Source organism: Danio rerio, chromosome 18 (genome assembly GCF_049306965.1).
Source record: "Danio rerio strain Tuebingen ecotype United States chromosome 18, GRCz12tu, whole genome shotgun sequence".
NCBI lineage: Eukaryota > Metazoa > Chordata > Actinopteri > Cypriniformes > Danionidae > Danio > Danio rerio.
This window is the reverse complement of record NC_133193.1, coordinates 32,096,253-32,114,687: the sequence shown is the minus strand read 5'-3', so window position 1 is coordinate 32,114,687 and position 18,435 is coordinate 32,096,253. Positions and strand designations below refer to the sequence as shown.

The following is an 18,435-nucleotide window of genomic DNA, read 5'->3' as shown; positions in this document are numbered from 1 at the left end:
ATTACAATTGTAAAAAAAAACTGTCCATAGCTATGGTCTTCGGTCACAGGATATTTATTTCCTCTCTGTTTCTAAAGTGTGGACTGAGATGAAAAAAGGCTTTTAAATATGGAGCACCGTTTACATGGAATAATCTACAAAGTTGCAGTTTAAAGAATTGATTTCACTAAATGCTTTCAAAAAGAATATAAATGATTTAGAAACTGAAACACAGGCTTGTAGATGTGTTGAATAGTTTGTTTGTCAATGTGTGATTCATGTTAATTGGTAATTGTTTTTTGTTTGTTGTCTGTGACTCATGTGACTTGTATAGCGCCTTATATTGGCCAGGACGCTCTTGTAAAAGAGAATTTTATTTTCAATGTGTCTTTCCTGGTAAAATAATAATAATAATAATAATAATAATAATAATAATAATGGGTGTTTCTCAGTACTGGGTTGCAGCTGGAAGGGCATCCGCTGGGTGAAAAGATATGCTGGAATAGTTGGCGGTTCATTTCCCTGCACTGACCCTGCATTGATTGATGAAAGAAAATGAATATATGTATATATGTATTTACAGATATAAACATGAGCAATTAGTGGCTTGACTGTATATATTAAACCATGTTACCAATCTTACAATAAAGTAACATTTTGATGACCTTTCAAATTTAATCCTGATTTTTTCAAAATTCGTAAATGCCATCCTAAAGATGCCACCACTTGCATGTCTATCCTTTTAATGTTGTCTTGGACAACTGGACCAAATGTCCCCTTGACTATAGTTTCCTGATATCTATCAGTATTGTGTGTCAGAGGTAGTGGTAAGCAACAATAGGCTCATCAGGAAATGAGTACTTGTTTAGGATTTTTTCCTCCAGATTACCAGATGTTTTTTGCACCCCCCTCGAGTGCACAAAAGAAATATACATTCTGTAACTGCTTGAAATCAGTATCTTTGTGTAAAACAAAGCATTTTACAAATATTCAGAAGGTTATCCTAATATATAGTGTTAAACATGTTGTAGATAGTAAATATTGATCCGGATATCAGAATCTATATAAATGTTTATTTTACCTCTGACACCTGTTTCATCTGAAACTCCTGCAGCTGCTGCTGGAAGCCATAGTTTGGGCCCACAAAAGAGCGCACAGCCTTCACCGCAGTAAGACACTCTTGCCAGCCATAGCTGGTGACTGTCATGAGGTAAGCCACCACCACAGTGGTACTCCGAGACACTCCAGCAAGACTAGAGCAGGAAAGAGGCTTGTTATGTTGGGTTTGAACATCAATTATGATATGTCATGAGGAAAACATCCATAATTTTAATTTTACACAGACAGCTGTAAAAATAATAACAATAAAAATAAAAGAGAGATGACAATTTAAATGACCTGATAAACAAACCAATGCTACTGCTAAAGTTAAAATAAAAAATAATGCAACAAGTCACACATGATTTTACAGTTTAATAATGGTAAAACTAAGACAAACGGCTCAAATAATACCACATATCAAAATACCCATAATGCCACAGAGCAAATGAACCCACCAATGAACTAGACATGCCCCTCCATTAAGTCGACACTCATGGATAAAGCGTATGGATTCTTTGAAGTGTTGAGATCTGCACAAGACACAAGAAAGAAATACTTTTACAGAGGGAATACTTTTAATTTGTTCTTCAATTTGTTCTTAAAAAGTTCCTTTCATGTTCACTCTTAATAGATTTTACTCAAAAAAATGTTTGAACTATCTTTAGTTTGTTTTATGAGCATAAAGTAAGATATGCATCACAATTTAAACTAGGTGTTAACGTTTTACCTTTTTTACTCCGTTTACTGCATTTGAACATAACATGAAAATGTAATATTAATATTGTTAACTGCTTGTAAAAGGTTTTCCATTTTATATTTGTTTCTGTATTCAATTTAATAACTTATTTACTTAAGGCATTTTCATGGGGAAAATCTTTCATTTGCTTTTTTGTCTAAATGTAAGCTCCTTGTACAGCACTGATATGTGTTGATAATAAAACAATGTTGACATTTCAACAAAAGGTAAAATCACTAGTACACTTTGATACTGATTTAACATATACGAGCATGGTTATTTCTACCATAAAGATACAATCAATTAATTACAATAGTTATTACTAGTAAATATAATAGCAATAATTAGTAAATACATTAGTAATAATAGTGGTTATTAAATCAGAATTGATGCGGAATCCATGTTGCTGCATTTAGTTGTCATTAATTAACGATGACCTATTTATGTGAATCGATTGTATTGTTAAATCAATGTTACAATGTGATGTTAATTCAATATCATCCCAGATTTCTTGGTTAATGTTAGCATAAAAATAGCAGTGTTGCTTGAATGTGTATTAAACCACAGTGTTAATTCTAATCACTTGTTGAAAAAGGATTGAAAACAGCTTAAATGTGGACAGCCAAATCACTGCTGCGATATGATGCCAACAGGGTTAATCTTAAACCAACATAAACAATTCAAATGAATTTTAATGCTGCATCAGTTTGTTTCTGAGCAGTGTGAAAAAAAACAAATACAAATAAAAACAACACCATTCCAGTTGATTCACAATAAAACACATGTTTTTAATTAATTTAACTGCTGCATGACAGTCCCAAAACATGTTTTAAATTCTGATACCTGATAACTTTGACAGTAGACATGGGCCGGTATAAGTTTTGGACAGTATGATAACCTTGGATAAAAATATGATGGTTTCATGGTATTGTGATCACTGCTCTAAAATAAGCTTTTTTAAATGTCTGAATAAAAACAACAACTTTTTTAAACCCTTTGAACAAACACAATATATTTTATTTTAGGAAACATTTCTTATAGTTTGGAACAGTAAACATGTCAGGCTAAACAGTACAAATAAATCATTGCTCTCTTTATTGCTTTTTAAAAACTACTGTACATGCTTAGGAACAGCATAACAGAAAATTGTAGCAGTTTTAAAACCCTGACTTTTCCATACCATGGTAAACCTTAAACAAGTTATCATCCCATGCTTACTTGACAGAATAGGTTAGCCAGTCAGAAAAGGCAATTCGTTTTTTTACAGCAAGCCTAACGTTGACTTGTCTTCTTGAAATACGATCCACCATCAGCTTTTTAAATGTCCAACCTTGTATAATGTTTAAACAATAGCATATATTATACAATTGAAATCAGAATTATTAGCCCCCCTGCTTATTTGCCCCCATTTGCAGTTTATTGCAGAGAATATTTTTTAAACACATCTATCTTTGAAATATTTAAAAAAGAAAAAAAATCAAAGAGGGGCTAATAATTATGACTTCAATTGTATGTGTGGGTGTAGTGGTGTCTTGTTTCATAGGTGAATATTTTTTATCCCTACCCCTTCACACTATTAGGATTGAGTCTAAATCTAATCATCAACAAGGGTGTGCTTCTTAATTCTTTAATTGTCCAGCGTCATGTGTCTTAACTTATTTAGTTAAATGAAAGAATCCAAGGTCAAGTTATCAAGTAATAGAACTGAAAAACAGAGAACCTAAAAATAAAGGCATAGACTGACCATCATTTAGAAATGTTTACACCGAGTGCAAACTAAAATCCCAAACTGACCATTTTCAGTTGTTTTACCAAACTTACTTAATGACTAACTTTCTTAATGCCAAGTTCACACTTTTTTCAATTTTAAAGACATTGGATCACCATTGTTTTCACACAACACGTCTATCAGGGGTAGAAATTAGTTTCTTCCGAGTTTACTTTGGATGACGGACTGGCAACAGGAGATTTTAACCCTACTTGCAAAATACACTAATACAATAAGAAGAATCACAGGCAAGTCTGTCTGTTCCGCAAACTGTTTCACAACCAAATGCATGTAAGAAGTGATAAGGACCAAGTAGGAGCCTTTCTGAAGTCAACTGAGTGCTCCACTGTGCAATTTTAGCCCTGATTTCACTAGCTCACAAATGCTAGAACTTGAAGTTGAAACGGTGCTCCTTCATGCAAGTGAAAATCATGCCATGTGAATCTGAGCCCAATGATATCAGGCATGCTGAATATCTAGAAATGTTGCCAATTTAAAACCCTACTGTGTGAAATGAGTTCTACTTAAAAAAAAAAAAACATTGCAATGATCTGTTGATCTGAAATACAGGGAAGTTTGGGGAGGAGTTATAGCTAACAAAATAAAGCACTGCTTCTGCTGCGTTCACACTGCGTGATTTCACACTGTAGTTTTCACTGTATAACTGGTGTAACATTCCATTGGTGCAGTGTTCGTACTACACAATGGATTGCTGTCTAGGGGTTAAACAACCATATAAGATCCACAGTCTATGTTTCATACCAAAACACATGCAAGCATCGATGAGGAACTAACTCTACCCTCATCATTAAATGAGTCATCTCATTGCAAATGAATTCTTTGAGAAAGAGGTCTTTGCAGAGAAAAAGTCTCCAATTTCTAACTTTGTGGGTGTTTTCAAACTGGTCAGTGTTTTTCGTGCGATAAAAACAACCCCCCTTCCTGATCCCACCAATAAAACTTTCACTTTAGCATGAACCAACCAAATAAGATGGTCAAAAATGGTCCTTTGTTCTGACCTGACCCAGTAATATGGTAACTCCCTTTACTTTCCTCCAGAGTTAATACTTTTTTCAGTCATAATTCATTTCCTCTCCCCTAGAGCTGGCTATCATTGACACAGATACAGTGTCTGCTAATCCACCATCCACAATCACCAGACTTTTACTACCTCACATGTGGGCTCACCCATTATCTCACCACACATACACTACCGGTCAAAAGTTTGGGGTCAGTTTTTTTTTTTTTTTTTTTTTTTTAAAGAAAATTATTCCGTTCATTAAGCATTTATTAGATGTAAATAAATTGTTAAATATTTATTACTATTTTTAATAACTACTTTCTTATTGAATACAGTCTCAAGTGAAATTATTACTCCAGTCATTATTGCTTTTATCACTATTATCATTAATAATAATAATAATAATTATTATTATTATTATTATTATTACTATTATTATTATTATAGTTAATATTAGAGTGATTTCTGAAGGATAATGTGACTGAAGACTGGAGTAATAAAGCAAAAAATTCATCTTTAAAATCACTGGGAAAAAATATTAAATTAAATGATAAACTACTTTTGAAGTTATTTTATAGTGCAATAACATTTCACAATTTTATAATTTGTACTGTATTTTTTAATGAAATAAATGCCGGCTTGGTGAGCAAGAGAAACTTATTTTAAAACATTTAAAAATTGTACTGACAACTTAAACTATACAACTTTTGACCGGTATAGTGTAAAGCAGTCACGTAAAAAAGAATGTCATCGTTGGTTTAGTCATTATCAAATGTCTGATTCAGCGTCTGTCATTAAAATGGTTTGAAATAAGTACTTCCTAAAACTCTCTCATATAGACAGCAAATCCCAAACAACAAGCATTTGCTCCTGAACATAAAACAATAAGTTGTTTATTGCATTTCTTCCAAGTTCTTAGGTGCAAACCTATTTAGTGTATACTGTACTGTATGAAGAAAGAAACACTGTGGTTTCTCCTATTGCAGTAACTTCCGTTTTTTTTTTTCTCTGTGGTATTTGGTGCCAGGTGTTTTAACTTGGGAATAAAACACTAAATACTTGTTCAGCACCACACTTTCCTTCTTGTGTGCTGTCAAATGAAATTATTTTATTGCTAATCCAACATACATTAAACTTTAAAATGTCTGTCTTACTCTGGCAACCTGGTATATCTACATTTGCCTTATGTTTAGTCATGGAAGTACTAAAACATGTGGAACTGATAAAGCATGTTAAGGTGCATTATGTCAAGGAAATAAATCATGGTAATACCACAATGTTAGCATTCTTATCTTATTTAAGGCATTGCATCAACATTAACATAATGAATGTGCGAGTTTAATGAGAGTGAGAGTTTTAAAGAAGAACATCTCAAAGTGTTTTTTTTTTTTCAGACTAAAATAAATATATGCTAAATTTGTTTAGAACTGGGTCGGTCAGTAAAAAAAGCTTGAAATCAAAAAATATTTAATTTCATTCTTCATAAAAAAAAAAAAAACATTTCAAAATGTGTTTCAGGGTCAAGAAAACACATTCTCTACCTTCACACATTTAGATAATATGCATTTTAAACTAGTAACAGAAATATCTTATGTACAACTGTACACTCTCTTTACAACGGCCCCTCTATGGTAGATTCCCCTGAGGAAGGACCTTCTTTCTCAGGGACGAGGCACAAACTGGCTCTCATGTCCAGCTCTCTGGAACCTCCATATATAGTCCACAGACACGAACTGGAAGACTTAGGTGATCTAGCAGATGGTGGTTAACAACATTATCCAGACAAGATCCCCCTCTACAAGGCAAACTTAGACCCTGAAATGGAGTCTATGGATTGAGTGTGTACAGACTGCGGGGTTACATTGCAGCCATTTCCGTTCACTGAACTTGTAAATGGCCTGACGGTGGGGAAACATGACCTGGTCACCTAGCGCTAGGAGGGTTAATCTGTCTCACGCGCCTCTTATACCCTCTTGACATATCTGCGTAGTCTTTTCTGGATTACAGACATATCTATTCTGTCATATCCTGGTGAGAACAACCTCCCAAACTATTTTCCCTATCAAGCTTATTAGGGCCAGGGACATTGGATAGTTATGCCTTTGGGTGATGCTTGTCTGTTCGAACTACTTGCCTGACACAGATCGCTCCAAATGATTAATGGGTTCAGCCTCTCAATAAGTGTCTTCAAATCGATCATCTTGAAACATCTTGGTTACGCACATAAACCTTGTTTATGTACGTAAGGGAACGGAATTGTTTATGTCCCCCTGCCACAGGGACTGAATCCGCTGCTGAATGCTACAGTAGGTTCTTCAGCGAGTAGTCTGATGAGCTACTCTCAAAGGCAGCCTTTTATACACCTGTGAGAGCTAGTTTTTATACAGAGCGATTGAAATCTAGCCGGTCAACTTGTCATAAATGTCTCCGTTCCCTCCTTCGGGGAATGAGAGTAATGTACATAAACAAGATGTTTCCTAGCAGCTTAAGCAACTACCGAGTTCATGATTGGGAAACGTGATTGCAAAATCCTGCAAACAACTCCAAGTTACGGCTGATTTATGAATAAAACTAATCAATGATTATTACAAAAACATTTTTAATTTTATTCATTCAATTTTTTTAAAGCATTTATTTATTTTGAAAGTTTTGATATAAAATATATTACACGGCGACATAAGCATTCAATATCATGTTGACAGTCTTGTCAACGTGTTTATTTAGTAAATCAGAAAATGTAAACTATTTTTTGAGTTCTAATTCTCTAATTTTAATAGTTTTAAGGATTTTGTGAAATTTTGTTAAACAGAATTGTCTTCTGAAAATACATAATAAATGGCAAAGAATTTCTGTAATTTACAGTGCTATTAAAACATATTAAGCCAATAAACAGAGAGGTTTCTCCATGACATTAACCTTTACATTGCCTTTCTCTTGATAATATCACACAAACTGTACTCTGGTTTTACTCAATAGCATCAAATGAGGAAGATACTGTACTTCGAAGCACTGTTTCTCCTGCATTTTTCTAAGCCACACACTATGTGTCATGAAAACAGTGTGTCTTCCAGATACACACTTTATGTTTCTTTCCTTTAAAAGCACTTTGATTGTAACATCTGAATTCAATCTTTGAGATATTTATTTTCTAATAGAAATAACATATATAAGTTCTGTTTTGCTAGTGTATTTTCCACCCAATTGTGAGAAAGGATTTTATGTGACGAAACAGGCAGCTTGACCGTTATCCTTATTTTAAAGCTGAGGGATTGTGACAGAGGGTTTTAAATAGGTCTAGTGGCCAGTGCAGTTTCCTTCCTTAAGGATTGCATCAGTTGGCGGTATCTCATAACTACACTTCACCATTGAGATATCTGACTGATGAGGCTGCTTTCATCTGGACCTCTCATCTCATTTGCCCAGTGGCAGATAATTTAAAGACAATGAAGGAAAATAAACAAACAGTTCATGAAAGAGAACAAATTATATTTGTTGTATATAATTAAAATGTAAATAGTTTGAATTAAAACTTCTTATACCAATGTTCAAGCATCTTATTCAGAAAGAGGTTGTAGTGATTCATGTATTGGTTATTAGCTCATGTTTGCTAATGTATTCACTAACATGAATAAACAATAAACATACATTCCTTACAGTATTTATTCATCTTTGGTGACATTAGCTACGTCTAATGAAGCTGTTCATTGTCAGTTCATGTTAACCCACAATTTATTAATTAATGTGAACAAGAACAAATTTATTTGAATTAAGGGTCACACTTTATTTTCATTGTCCGTTTGTTGAATTTGAGTTACATTGCATCTACATGCCAACTAATTCTCATTAGTTTATCAGCAGACTATTAGGTTGAGGTTAGGGCTAGTGCCCAAGTTGACATGTACTTGCAAAGACTTCTACAGTCAGTTTATTGTCTGTTGAAGGAGCAGGATCCCTATATGAACCATAGACGCAAGCTGCGATGACAGCCCTTTACATCCTCCTCCTCTGCCTCAAAATCATTTTAAAGTTAGGCAAACTTCACATATTTCACAAAGCTAAAAGCAAGAAAATTTCATACATTGTGTTCTTACATTGTGTTCTTAGCATGGCGCAGATGGTAGAACCCACCTTTACGTTTGCGTGACATCATAAATCATATGGCAAGTGTAAACACATGAATCGGATTTGGGTCACAATTAAAAGAACATGTAAATGGACAGACAAAAAAAAAATCTGATATAGGCAACAAAACAGAATTAGGCATCAAGACCTGACTGTAAACAGGGCCTAATACTCAAATACTGATCGGGGCAAAGCAGGGCTTTCTTGAGGCCAGCGGCTGGTCTTTTTAGGCCCGCCAAATACCTTAGTCCAAAGAGAGCCAAATGGTGCCTTGGGGCGGAGTGAAAGAAGAGGTGGAGTTTGCCCGAGTCTGGTAAAGATGGTGTGCTGCCAATACAATAGTTTTCCGATCACTCATGAGGTGACTATGCGTCAAAAATGAATAAATAAAGGAAAGAAAAAACATAACTACTGGTCAGTTTAAAATATTCCATAAAACACCTTATAGGGTCTTTTTCTTAAGATCACTCTTATGTTTTCCTTTTAAATGTAGGGGTGTTGCATAAAAGAATAAGCAGTTTTAGCTCTACTGTTGTACTCTAGGTGCTGCTGAATGGCTTGTGTTAATAGTTTCATCAATATATATTCCAGATAAAGTAAGTAAATACATGCAACGCAAGCCAGGAGTATACACACATTACGATTCTATTAGAAGGGTGGTCCACATCAAAAAATGAAAATCGCTTTTGCGCAATTTTCTCTTTTTGAAACAAAAAACACTGACTCTAAATAGAAAAAAACTGTTGAATACTGTTGTTATTTTTTATTCATTGTGTGTGTGCACAAAAGTATTCTCGTAGCCAAATAACATTGCAATTGAATCCCTAATGACACATGAACTGTTTTGAGCAGACTCATTAGAAATATGTGGCCAGGGCTACATTTTTGTAAACTGTTTGGGCACATTTTCTCATACGTTGGGGCCATTCTCATAAATCTACCAGAAGCCACTGCATACATTTCTGCGTATATTAACATCCTTCTTATGCTTGTCCATGAGAGAAGCCACTCAGCTTGTCGTCATTCATAATATAGCTTGATAATGATCATAATCAGCTTGATATCATCTGACCCACCCACCCCCTTTCCTAAACCTAACTGACAGTCTTTCAAAACCATACTAACAGAGAAAGGCCACAGTAGACATTCATGCATCTACTATGACCTTACGCTTATGTCTTTTTTTTTTTTTTTTGGTTTCTGAAACCGTCCTTTATTAGACTTGAACCCTAGTCTACTCTGCTCTGCCTCCCAAGTCTAGTGCCATGAGATAGTGAGAAAACCAGTAACGCTGGAAAAGCTGGCCATATGGAGGTAAGCAGTCAGCAGTACCGCTCCATAGCATTACAGAAATAATGCAGCAATATCTACCTACTAGGACATATTTGTCAGTTCTCAGAAATGCACACCAGAGTACATATTTTTCCCTCTGTTGTATTTAATTGTAATTAATTTAATGTTGAGATTGTTGCCTATAGAGTGTCTGTCAATGGGCTCTTGGATTTCATCAAAAATATCTCAGTTTGTGTTCTGAAAATTAAAGATGGTCTTATGGGTTTGGAATAAGTAATGAATAACAGCTTTTTTATTTTTGGATAAACTATTCCTTTAAGTTTAACTACATCATTGATGGGCAGTAGGGTTTATTTCATTTTATTCTGCATTCACTTTTACATTTTTCTTTTCAATGCACAAAAAGTAAGTACAGCTATGTAATGCTGGCTAGTCTAGTATGCCTCTCCAGCCCTTTTAGCAATAACCCTTGTGGTTCACCATCCATCTGGAGTGTGTTGATGATCATTTCTGGATAACGGTCAAGTTAGTATCTTCCCTATTATTGTGGTTGCATGTTCTAAACTTACGCAATTGGTCCCCAGTTTCAATACACAAAATTAATCAAACTAATAAAGCTTAAAATTAAACAATAATTTATTTTTGAGATACAGTGAGGATGGAAAGTTTGGGCACCCCAGGTAAAAACTTTGTATTATGTGCATAAAGAAGCCAAGAAAAAGATGGAAAAATCTGTAAAAGGCACCACATTACAGATTAGACATTCTTTTAATATGTCAAAAAAGTTATATTTTTATTTCCATCATTTACACTTTCAAAAAGTGTAAAAAAAACAAAAAAAAAAAAAAACGTGTCTGCAAAAGTTTGGGCACCCTGCAGAGTTTATAGCATGCACTGCCCCCTTTGGAAAGCTGAGACCTGACAGTGTCTTGGATTGTTCTCATTCATTGTCTGGAAAGACCAGGTGATGTCAATCTCAAAAAAGGTTTTAAATGCGCAGACTCATCTGACCCTGCCCCAACAGTCAGCATCATGGGTTCTTCTAAGCAGTTGTCTAGAAAACTAAAACTGAAATTAGTTGATGCTCACAAAAGCAGGAGAAGGATATAAGAAGATAGCAAAGCATTTTCAGATGCCAATGTCCTCTGTTCGGAACATAGTTAAGAAATGGCAGTTATTGGGAACAGTTGAAGTTAAAGCAAGATCTGGAAGACCAAAAAAAATATCAGACATAACAGCTCACAAGATTGTGAGAAAAGCATGTCAAAACCCACGTTTGACTGCATAATCCCTCCAGAAAGATCTGGCAGACACTGGAACTGGTACACTATTCCACTATAAAGAGATACTTGTACAAATATGGTTTTCATAGAGGAGTCATCAAAAGATAACCTCTTCTTCATCCTCATCACAAAAATCAGCATTTGAACATATGAACATGTGAAAATGAACATATAGCCTGATGCATTTTAGAAATATGTTCTGTGGACTGATGAGGTTAAAATAGAACTTTTTGGCCGGACTGAACCAAGGTATGTTTGAGAAGAAAGGGCAGTGAATTTAATGAAAATAACCCTTGTCCAACTGTTAAGCATGGGGTGGATCAATCATGCTTTGGGGTTGTATTGCAGCCAGTGGCACAGGGAACATTTCACGAGTAGAAGGAAAAATGGATTCAATAAAATTTCAGCAAATTTTGGATGGTACCTTGATGCTATCTGTGAAAAAGCTGAAGTTAAACAGAGCATGGATTCTACAAATGCTTAATGATCCTAAACACACCTCAAAATCCACAGTGGATTACATTAAAAGGTGTAAACTGAAGGTTTTGCCATGACCTTCACAATCTTCTGACCTCAACATAGTTGAAAATCTATGGAAAGACCTTAAAAGAGCAGTGCATGACAGACAGCTCAGAAATCTCAAAGAACTGGAAGACTTTTGTAAGGAAGAATGGGCAAAGATACCTCAAACAAGAATTGAAAGACTCTTGGCTGGCTACAAAAAGCGTTTACAAGCTGTGATACTTGCCAAAGGGGGCAGTACAAGATATAAACTCTGCAGGCTACCCAAACTTTTGTAGATGCCATTTTTTTGTTTACTGTTATTTTGAAGGTATAAGTGATAGAAATGATATCTAACTTTTTTTGACATATTAAAAGAATGTCTAATATGTAATTTGATGCCTTTTGGAGATTGTTCCATCTTTCCTTGGCTTCTTTTTGCACATTAATACAAATTTTTACCTAGGGTGCCCAATAGGGATGTAACGGTATCAGAATTTCACGGTACGGTAATACCTCGGTATGAATGTCACGGTACGTTATTTATTGAATCATTTACAGGAAAAACAAAACTTATGAAAATACTCCAAAAAAATGCCAAAAGTTTCAATCACATACAATTGAGCCATCTATCTGTAAGCTTTGAAACAGGAACTTCAATTTTAATAACAAAAAATTATTAAACCATGTAAAAAAAATAAAGTTTCAAGGAAAATTATCATATAACTATAATCTGGTAAAAGCTGGGATCTCTGGGCATTTACAATGTCCCCTGCAACAGAAAAAAACCCTCTCATTTGGGACTGAGGTTTCTGGGACAGAGATATGACTTGGCCCAGGTTGACAGCAGTGGGTAACGTTGTGCATTGTCTTTCCCCCACTTGAGAGGACAAGCCATGAGTGAGATAGAGGTCTCTTTGCGGTACAAGTCAATGTCTGCATCAATCTGAACAGTGTGCTGTGTTTCTGCAGTCCCCAAGACTGTTATTAGTCGTATTCCCCAATTTGCAGGCACGTGCACACATAGGGCTCAACCTGTGCAGTGCACATGCCCTTTTTAGTCTTGGATAGAAAGTGCCCTTCCAAAATGATCAAAAGTGCCCCCGCGATGCGACACACCATCCGTCCCGCCCTTCAGTAGGCGCACGACAACACCGCTCGAGTATGCGCGTTAAACCCCCCCTCGGCGCTTTACAGTACGACACCCGCCTTAGGTTCGATCATTTCCAGCTCTTTTTCTTCCCCGCTACTAGCAGCACACTCCATTTCCGCATTACTGGATCTGTAGCGACAACAGACCGCAAAGGATGATGGCCACGCCTGAGCTGATGGGAATTGTAGTTTCCGCTACCTCCCGTTCGCTTCATTCGCCTGAGCGAATTTTCTCAGGAGACCTATAGTTTTACCTAGTCATGCGACTACGGTAATATCGAAAAAAATTGCTATTATGGTATGACGGTATTTACAATAGCGTTATATCCCTAGTGCCCAAACTTTCGATCCCTACTGTATATGTAGAATGTTTAATAATTTTCATAATCCGTAAGTGACAAATATCAGAATAAAATTACACACACACACACACAATATGTATATATATATATATATATATATATATATATATATATAGATATATATATATATAGATATATATATATATATATATATATATATATATATCTATATATATATATATATATATATATATATATATATATATATATATATATCAAAAAATCAAAGGGGGTCTAATAATTCTGACTTCAACTGTATATATATATATATATATATATATATATATATATATATATATATATATATATATATATATGTGTGTGTGTGTGTGTGTGTGTGTGTGTGTATAAACTGTAGGAATTACAATATATATGTATGTATATATATATATATATATATATATATATATATATATATATATATATATATATATATATATATATATATATATATATATATATATCAAAAAATCAAAGGGGGTCTAATAATTCTGACTTCAACTGTATATATATATATATATATATATATATATATATATATATATATATATATATGTGTGTGTGTGTGTGTGTGTGTGTGTGTATAAACTGTAGGAATTACAATATATATGTATGTATATATATATATATATATATATATATATATATATATATATATATATATATATATATATATATATATATATATATATATATATATACAAACTGTTGTAATTCCTACAGTTTATACACACACACACACACACACACACACACACACACACACACACACACACACACACACACACACACACACACACACACACACACACACACACACACACACACACACACACACACACACACACACACACACACACACACACACACATATATATATATATATATATATATATATATATATATATATATATACACACACTATAGGAATTACAACAGTTTGCATATGGGCCTCTCACTTGTTAAGGGTCCAAAAGTAATTGGACAGAATAATTATGTAAATTACAGCCTGAAGACTGTAATGCATACACATCACCAGGCACTGGATTTCATTACTGAAGACATTAGTCTTCAGTCCCTGCTTGTTCTTGGGGCATTTTTCCCTTCAGTTTTGTTTTCAGCAAGTGAAATGCAAGCTTAATTGGATTCAGATCAGGTGATTTACTTGGCCATTGCAAAACATTCCACTTTGTTCCCTTTAAAAACTCTTTAGTTCCTTTTGCAGTATGCTTTGAGTAATTCTCTAGCTGCACTGTGAAGAGCCGTCCAATGAGTTCTGAAGCATTTGGCTTAATATGAGCAGAAATTATTGCCTGAAATACTTCAGAATTAATCCTGCTGCTTTTGTCAGCAGTCAGATCATCATTAAATACAAGAGAACCAGTTCCATTGACAGCCACACATGACCACACCATGTCACTACTATCACCAATATTCAATTCTTAGGATCATAGGCAGTTCCTTTCCTTCTCCATTCTCTTCTCTTCCCATCACTTTGGTACAAGTTGATCTTGATCTCATCTGTCTATAGGATGTTGTTCCAGCACTGTGAAGGCTTTTTTAGAATCTGGCCTTCCTGATTTTGAGGAAAAACAGGCAGTATCTGCTCATTGTAATTGGGATAATAAGAGAACACACACCTGGCCATGGAACAGCTTAGAAGCCAATTGTCTGATTACTTTTGAACCCTTAACAAGGGGGAGGCACATGTGCACACTCTTGTAATTACTACAACATTCACCTGATTTGTATGTAAATACCCTCAAATTAAAGCTGACAGTCTGCAGGTAAACACATGCACTTGGTCATTTCATTTCAAATCCATTTTGTTGGTGTATAGGGCCAAAAATGTTAGAATTGTGTCGATGTCCAAATATATACAGTTGAAATCAGAATTATTAGCCCCCTTTGATTTTGTTTTTTCCTTTTTTGAATAGTTCCCAAATTATGTTTAACATGGCAAGGACATTTTCACAGTATGTCTAATAATATTTTTTTCTTCTGGAGAAAGTCTTTTTTTTTATTATTTCGGCTAGAATAAAAGCAGTTTTTAATTTTTTAAACACCATTTTAAGGTCAAAATTATTAGCCCCTTTAAGCTTTTTTTTAGTAGTCTACAGAACAAACCATCAATATACAATAACTTGCCTAATTACCCTAACCTGCCCATTTAACCTAATTATCCTAGTTAAGCTGTATAGAATTGTCTTGAAAAATATCTAGTAAAATATTATTTATTGTCTTCATGACAAAGATAAAATAAATCAGTTATTAGAGATGAGTTATTAAAACTTTTATGTTTAGAAATGTGTCTAACAAATCTTCTCTCTGTTAAACAGAAATTGGGGAAAAAATAAACAGGGTCTAATAATTCAGGGGGCTAATAATTCTGACTTCAACTGTATATAGCAGAGAAGTGGTTAGAACATGATGAACAAACAATAAAACTGATTGTCAGTATACGAAGCATATCTGCTGACAGACCTGTGGTATGTAGATTAAGAAAAAGAGAAGTTGTGTAATACTATAGTGAGACCTAAAGTACAAGTCACTGTGCTGCTGCCATCAACTTAAACATATTTTATTTCTTAAAAGAGAGACCTTGGCTGTAGAAAACGTTCGAGGTTACTAAAGTAACCCTTCGTTCCCCGAGGAGGGGAACGGAAGCACTATAAGTGGATTTGATTGTAAAATCCACGCATTGGGAGGTTCGGTTCAGAAGCTACTCGTCTGAAAGAGTATTGAACGGGCCAATTAAGAATGAATTGGCAGCGCAAGCCTGCGCAGGTGAGCGGCATAAGCAATCAACTGAGTATATAAGCTCACCTGGCGCCAGCAGACGCTATCCTTTTTAAGCTGAAGAGACTTTCAACAGCTAAGGGACAGTCATTATGGCGACGGAGTATAGTGCTTCCGTTCCCCTCCTCGGGGAACGAAGGGTTACTTTAGTAACCTCGAACGTTCCCCTTCGGGGGGAACTTCAGCACTATAAGTGGATTTGATTGTAAAATCCACGCATTGGGAGCCCATTGAAAGCGCCATAATGACTGCACCTTACCAACACCCCCGATGAGGAGATAGTCAAGCAAGCGTGACGCACCCACATCATGGGGGGCGCGGTCCTCCAACGTGTCCCTGGCCCTAATTTATCCTACTTCAACAGAAGTTTTACGGATTTATATATATTTTTTGGGAAGTCGTGAGCATCTAGATAATTCTAGGAAAATACGACAGTACGTTGGGAAGCGTGCAATCCCGATAGGGAGGACGCTGCGGAGGCCATCCGCTACCCAAGGGGGGATAGATGGCAGAATTTACATATGGACTAGCCCTAAAAAGGGGGAGTACGCATAGCAAAAGAGTGGTTAGCGGGGAGGGAAGACACGGGTCCGCCCAGGGGGGGGGACTTAACCGTGGCGGAATAAGCATATGGGATCGCCTAGTGGGGATCGCGCATAGCAGGCACCTTTACCCAAAACGCGGGCTGACCAGCGGGCAGACCTACAACGTAGTGGGCCAGCAAGTGACTCCTCCGCTGAGTCAGTGCTGGGGGCCACGGAGGAATCTGCAGGGCTCACCTGACGGGGAACTTTACTGACAGATAAAAAGGCGCACGTATCTCCGTGTTAGGGAAAATGGCGCAGCAAGCGTGTTTCAACACCCTACCGAATTGTTTCCTCAATCACCAAGGGTTACCTAATACCCTTGAGGAAACCGGCTCCACTCGCAGATTGTAAAACCTTGCAAATGTGTTGGGTGTCACCCAGCCCGCAGCTCTACAGAAGTCTGTTAGAGGGGCGCCGCGTGCGCGCGCTCGAGAGGATGCGAAGCTCCGAGTGGAGTGCGCACGCGCTCTCGGGGGACGCGGCTCATCTCGGCTCTGATAGTGAAAGAAAGGCATCCACAATCTAGTGGGAACTTATTTCGGTACGGCACTTCCCTGCTGCCGACCGCTATAACAGACGAAGAGCTGCTCAGATGATCTAAACTCTGAGTTCGGTCCGGATAATACGCAAAACGCGAACTGGACCATAAGAAGGGCTGGGTCTGCCTCCTCCGAGGGCAGCGCTTGCAGGCTCACTACCTCGTATTAAAACGGAGTGGTAGGAACCTTGGGCACATATCGCGGGCGGGGTCTCAGGACGTGAGAGAAGCCAGCCCAATTACAGGCACGAGTCACTGACCGAAAAATGCCTCCGGGTCCCCGACCCTCTGATCGATATCAACGCGACCAGCAGAGCTGTCTTCAGGGACAGAAAGATACTGAGTCGAGGATCGAAGGGATCTGACGCGGCTTGTGTAGCGAGGGCGAGATCCTAAGAGGGCATGAGAGGGGGCGGGGTGGATTAATTCGCTTAACGCCCCTGAGGAACCGGATGATGAGGTTATGCGTTCCCACGGTGCTGCCAGCCACCGCGTTATGAGAGCGGAGATGGCAGCCACGTAACCTTGAGTGTGGAGGGCGACAGCCTGCTCTCCAGCTTCTCTCGGCGTAAAGAAAGCACAACGCTGATCTGGCAAATTACGGGGGTCTTCTCAGCGAGAGACACACCATTCAGTGAATAGACTTCACGTCAGGGCATAGGCGCGCTCGGGGAGGGGGCTCTAGCCCGAGTGACGGTATTAGCCACCAATCGGAGGTTACCTAAGTCTTCCTCGCGTCTAAAAATCTCCAAAGATCGGCGAGGGTGCCAGGTGGTGCCCTGTCCCTGAGAGAGTAGGTGCTCTCTCGAAGGGACTGCCAGGGGAGGGCTATCGCGAGGGAGAGCTCTGACATCCAGGTCCGGTTGAGCCAGAGGGGCGCAACCAGCAACCTGTTCCTCGTCCTCCCTGACCATGCACAGTAACTGCGCGAGCAGGCTCACTGGGGGAAACGCGTATTGCGCGTGCCCCGAGGCCAGCTGTAAGCCAGTGCATCCGTGCCGAGAGCGCTCGGTCAGGGAAAGAACAACTGGCAATGAGCGATCTCGGGGGAAGCAACAGATCGATCTGGGCTTCCCCGAATCGCGCCCATATCAGCTGAACAGACTCGGGGTGGAGTCTCCATGCTCCAGGACGCAAGGCTGCCGTGAGAGCGCATCGGCTGCACGGTTGAGCTTGCCTGAATATGAATGGCG

At 37.3% G+C, this 18,435-nt stretch overlaps 1 protein-coding gene across 1 annotated transcript in view; it reads right to left on the bottom strand.

Moving 5' to 3' along the window:
• dusp22a (dual specificity phosphatase 22a) overlaps nt 1–18,435 on the bottom strand; it is a 54,246-nt gene that overhangs the window by 6,241 nt on the left and 29,570 nt on the right. The window contains 2 exon segments of the mRNA NM_001002514.1: nt 1,061–1,232; nt 1,536–1,610. Of these exon segments, the coding sequence (NP_001002514.1) occupies nt 1,061–1,232; nt 1,536–1,610 (247 nt within the window).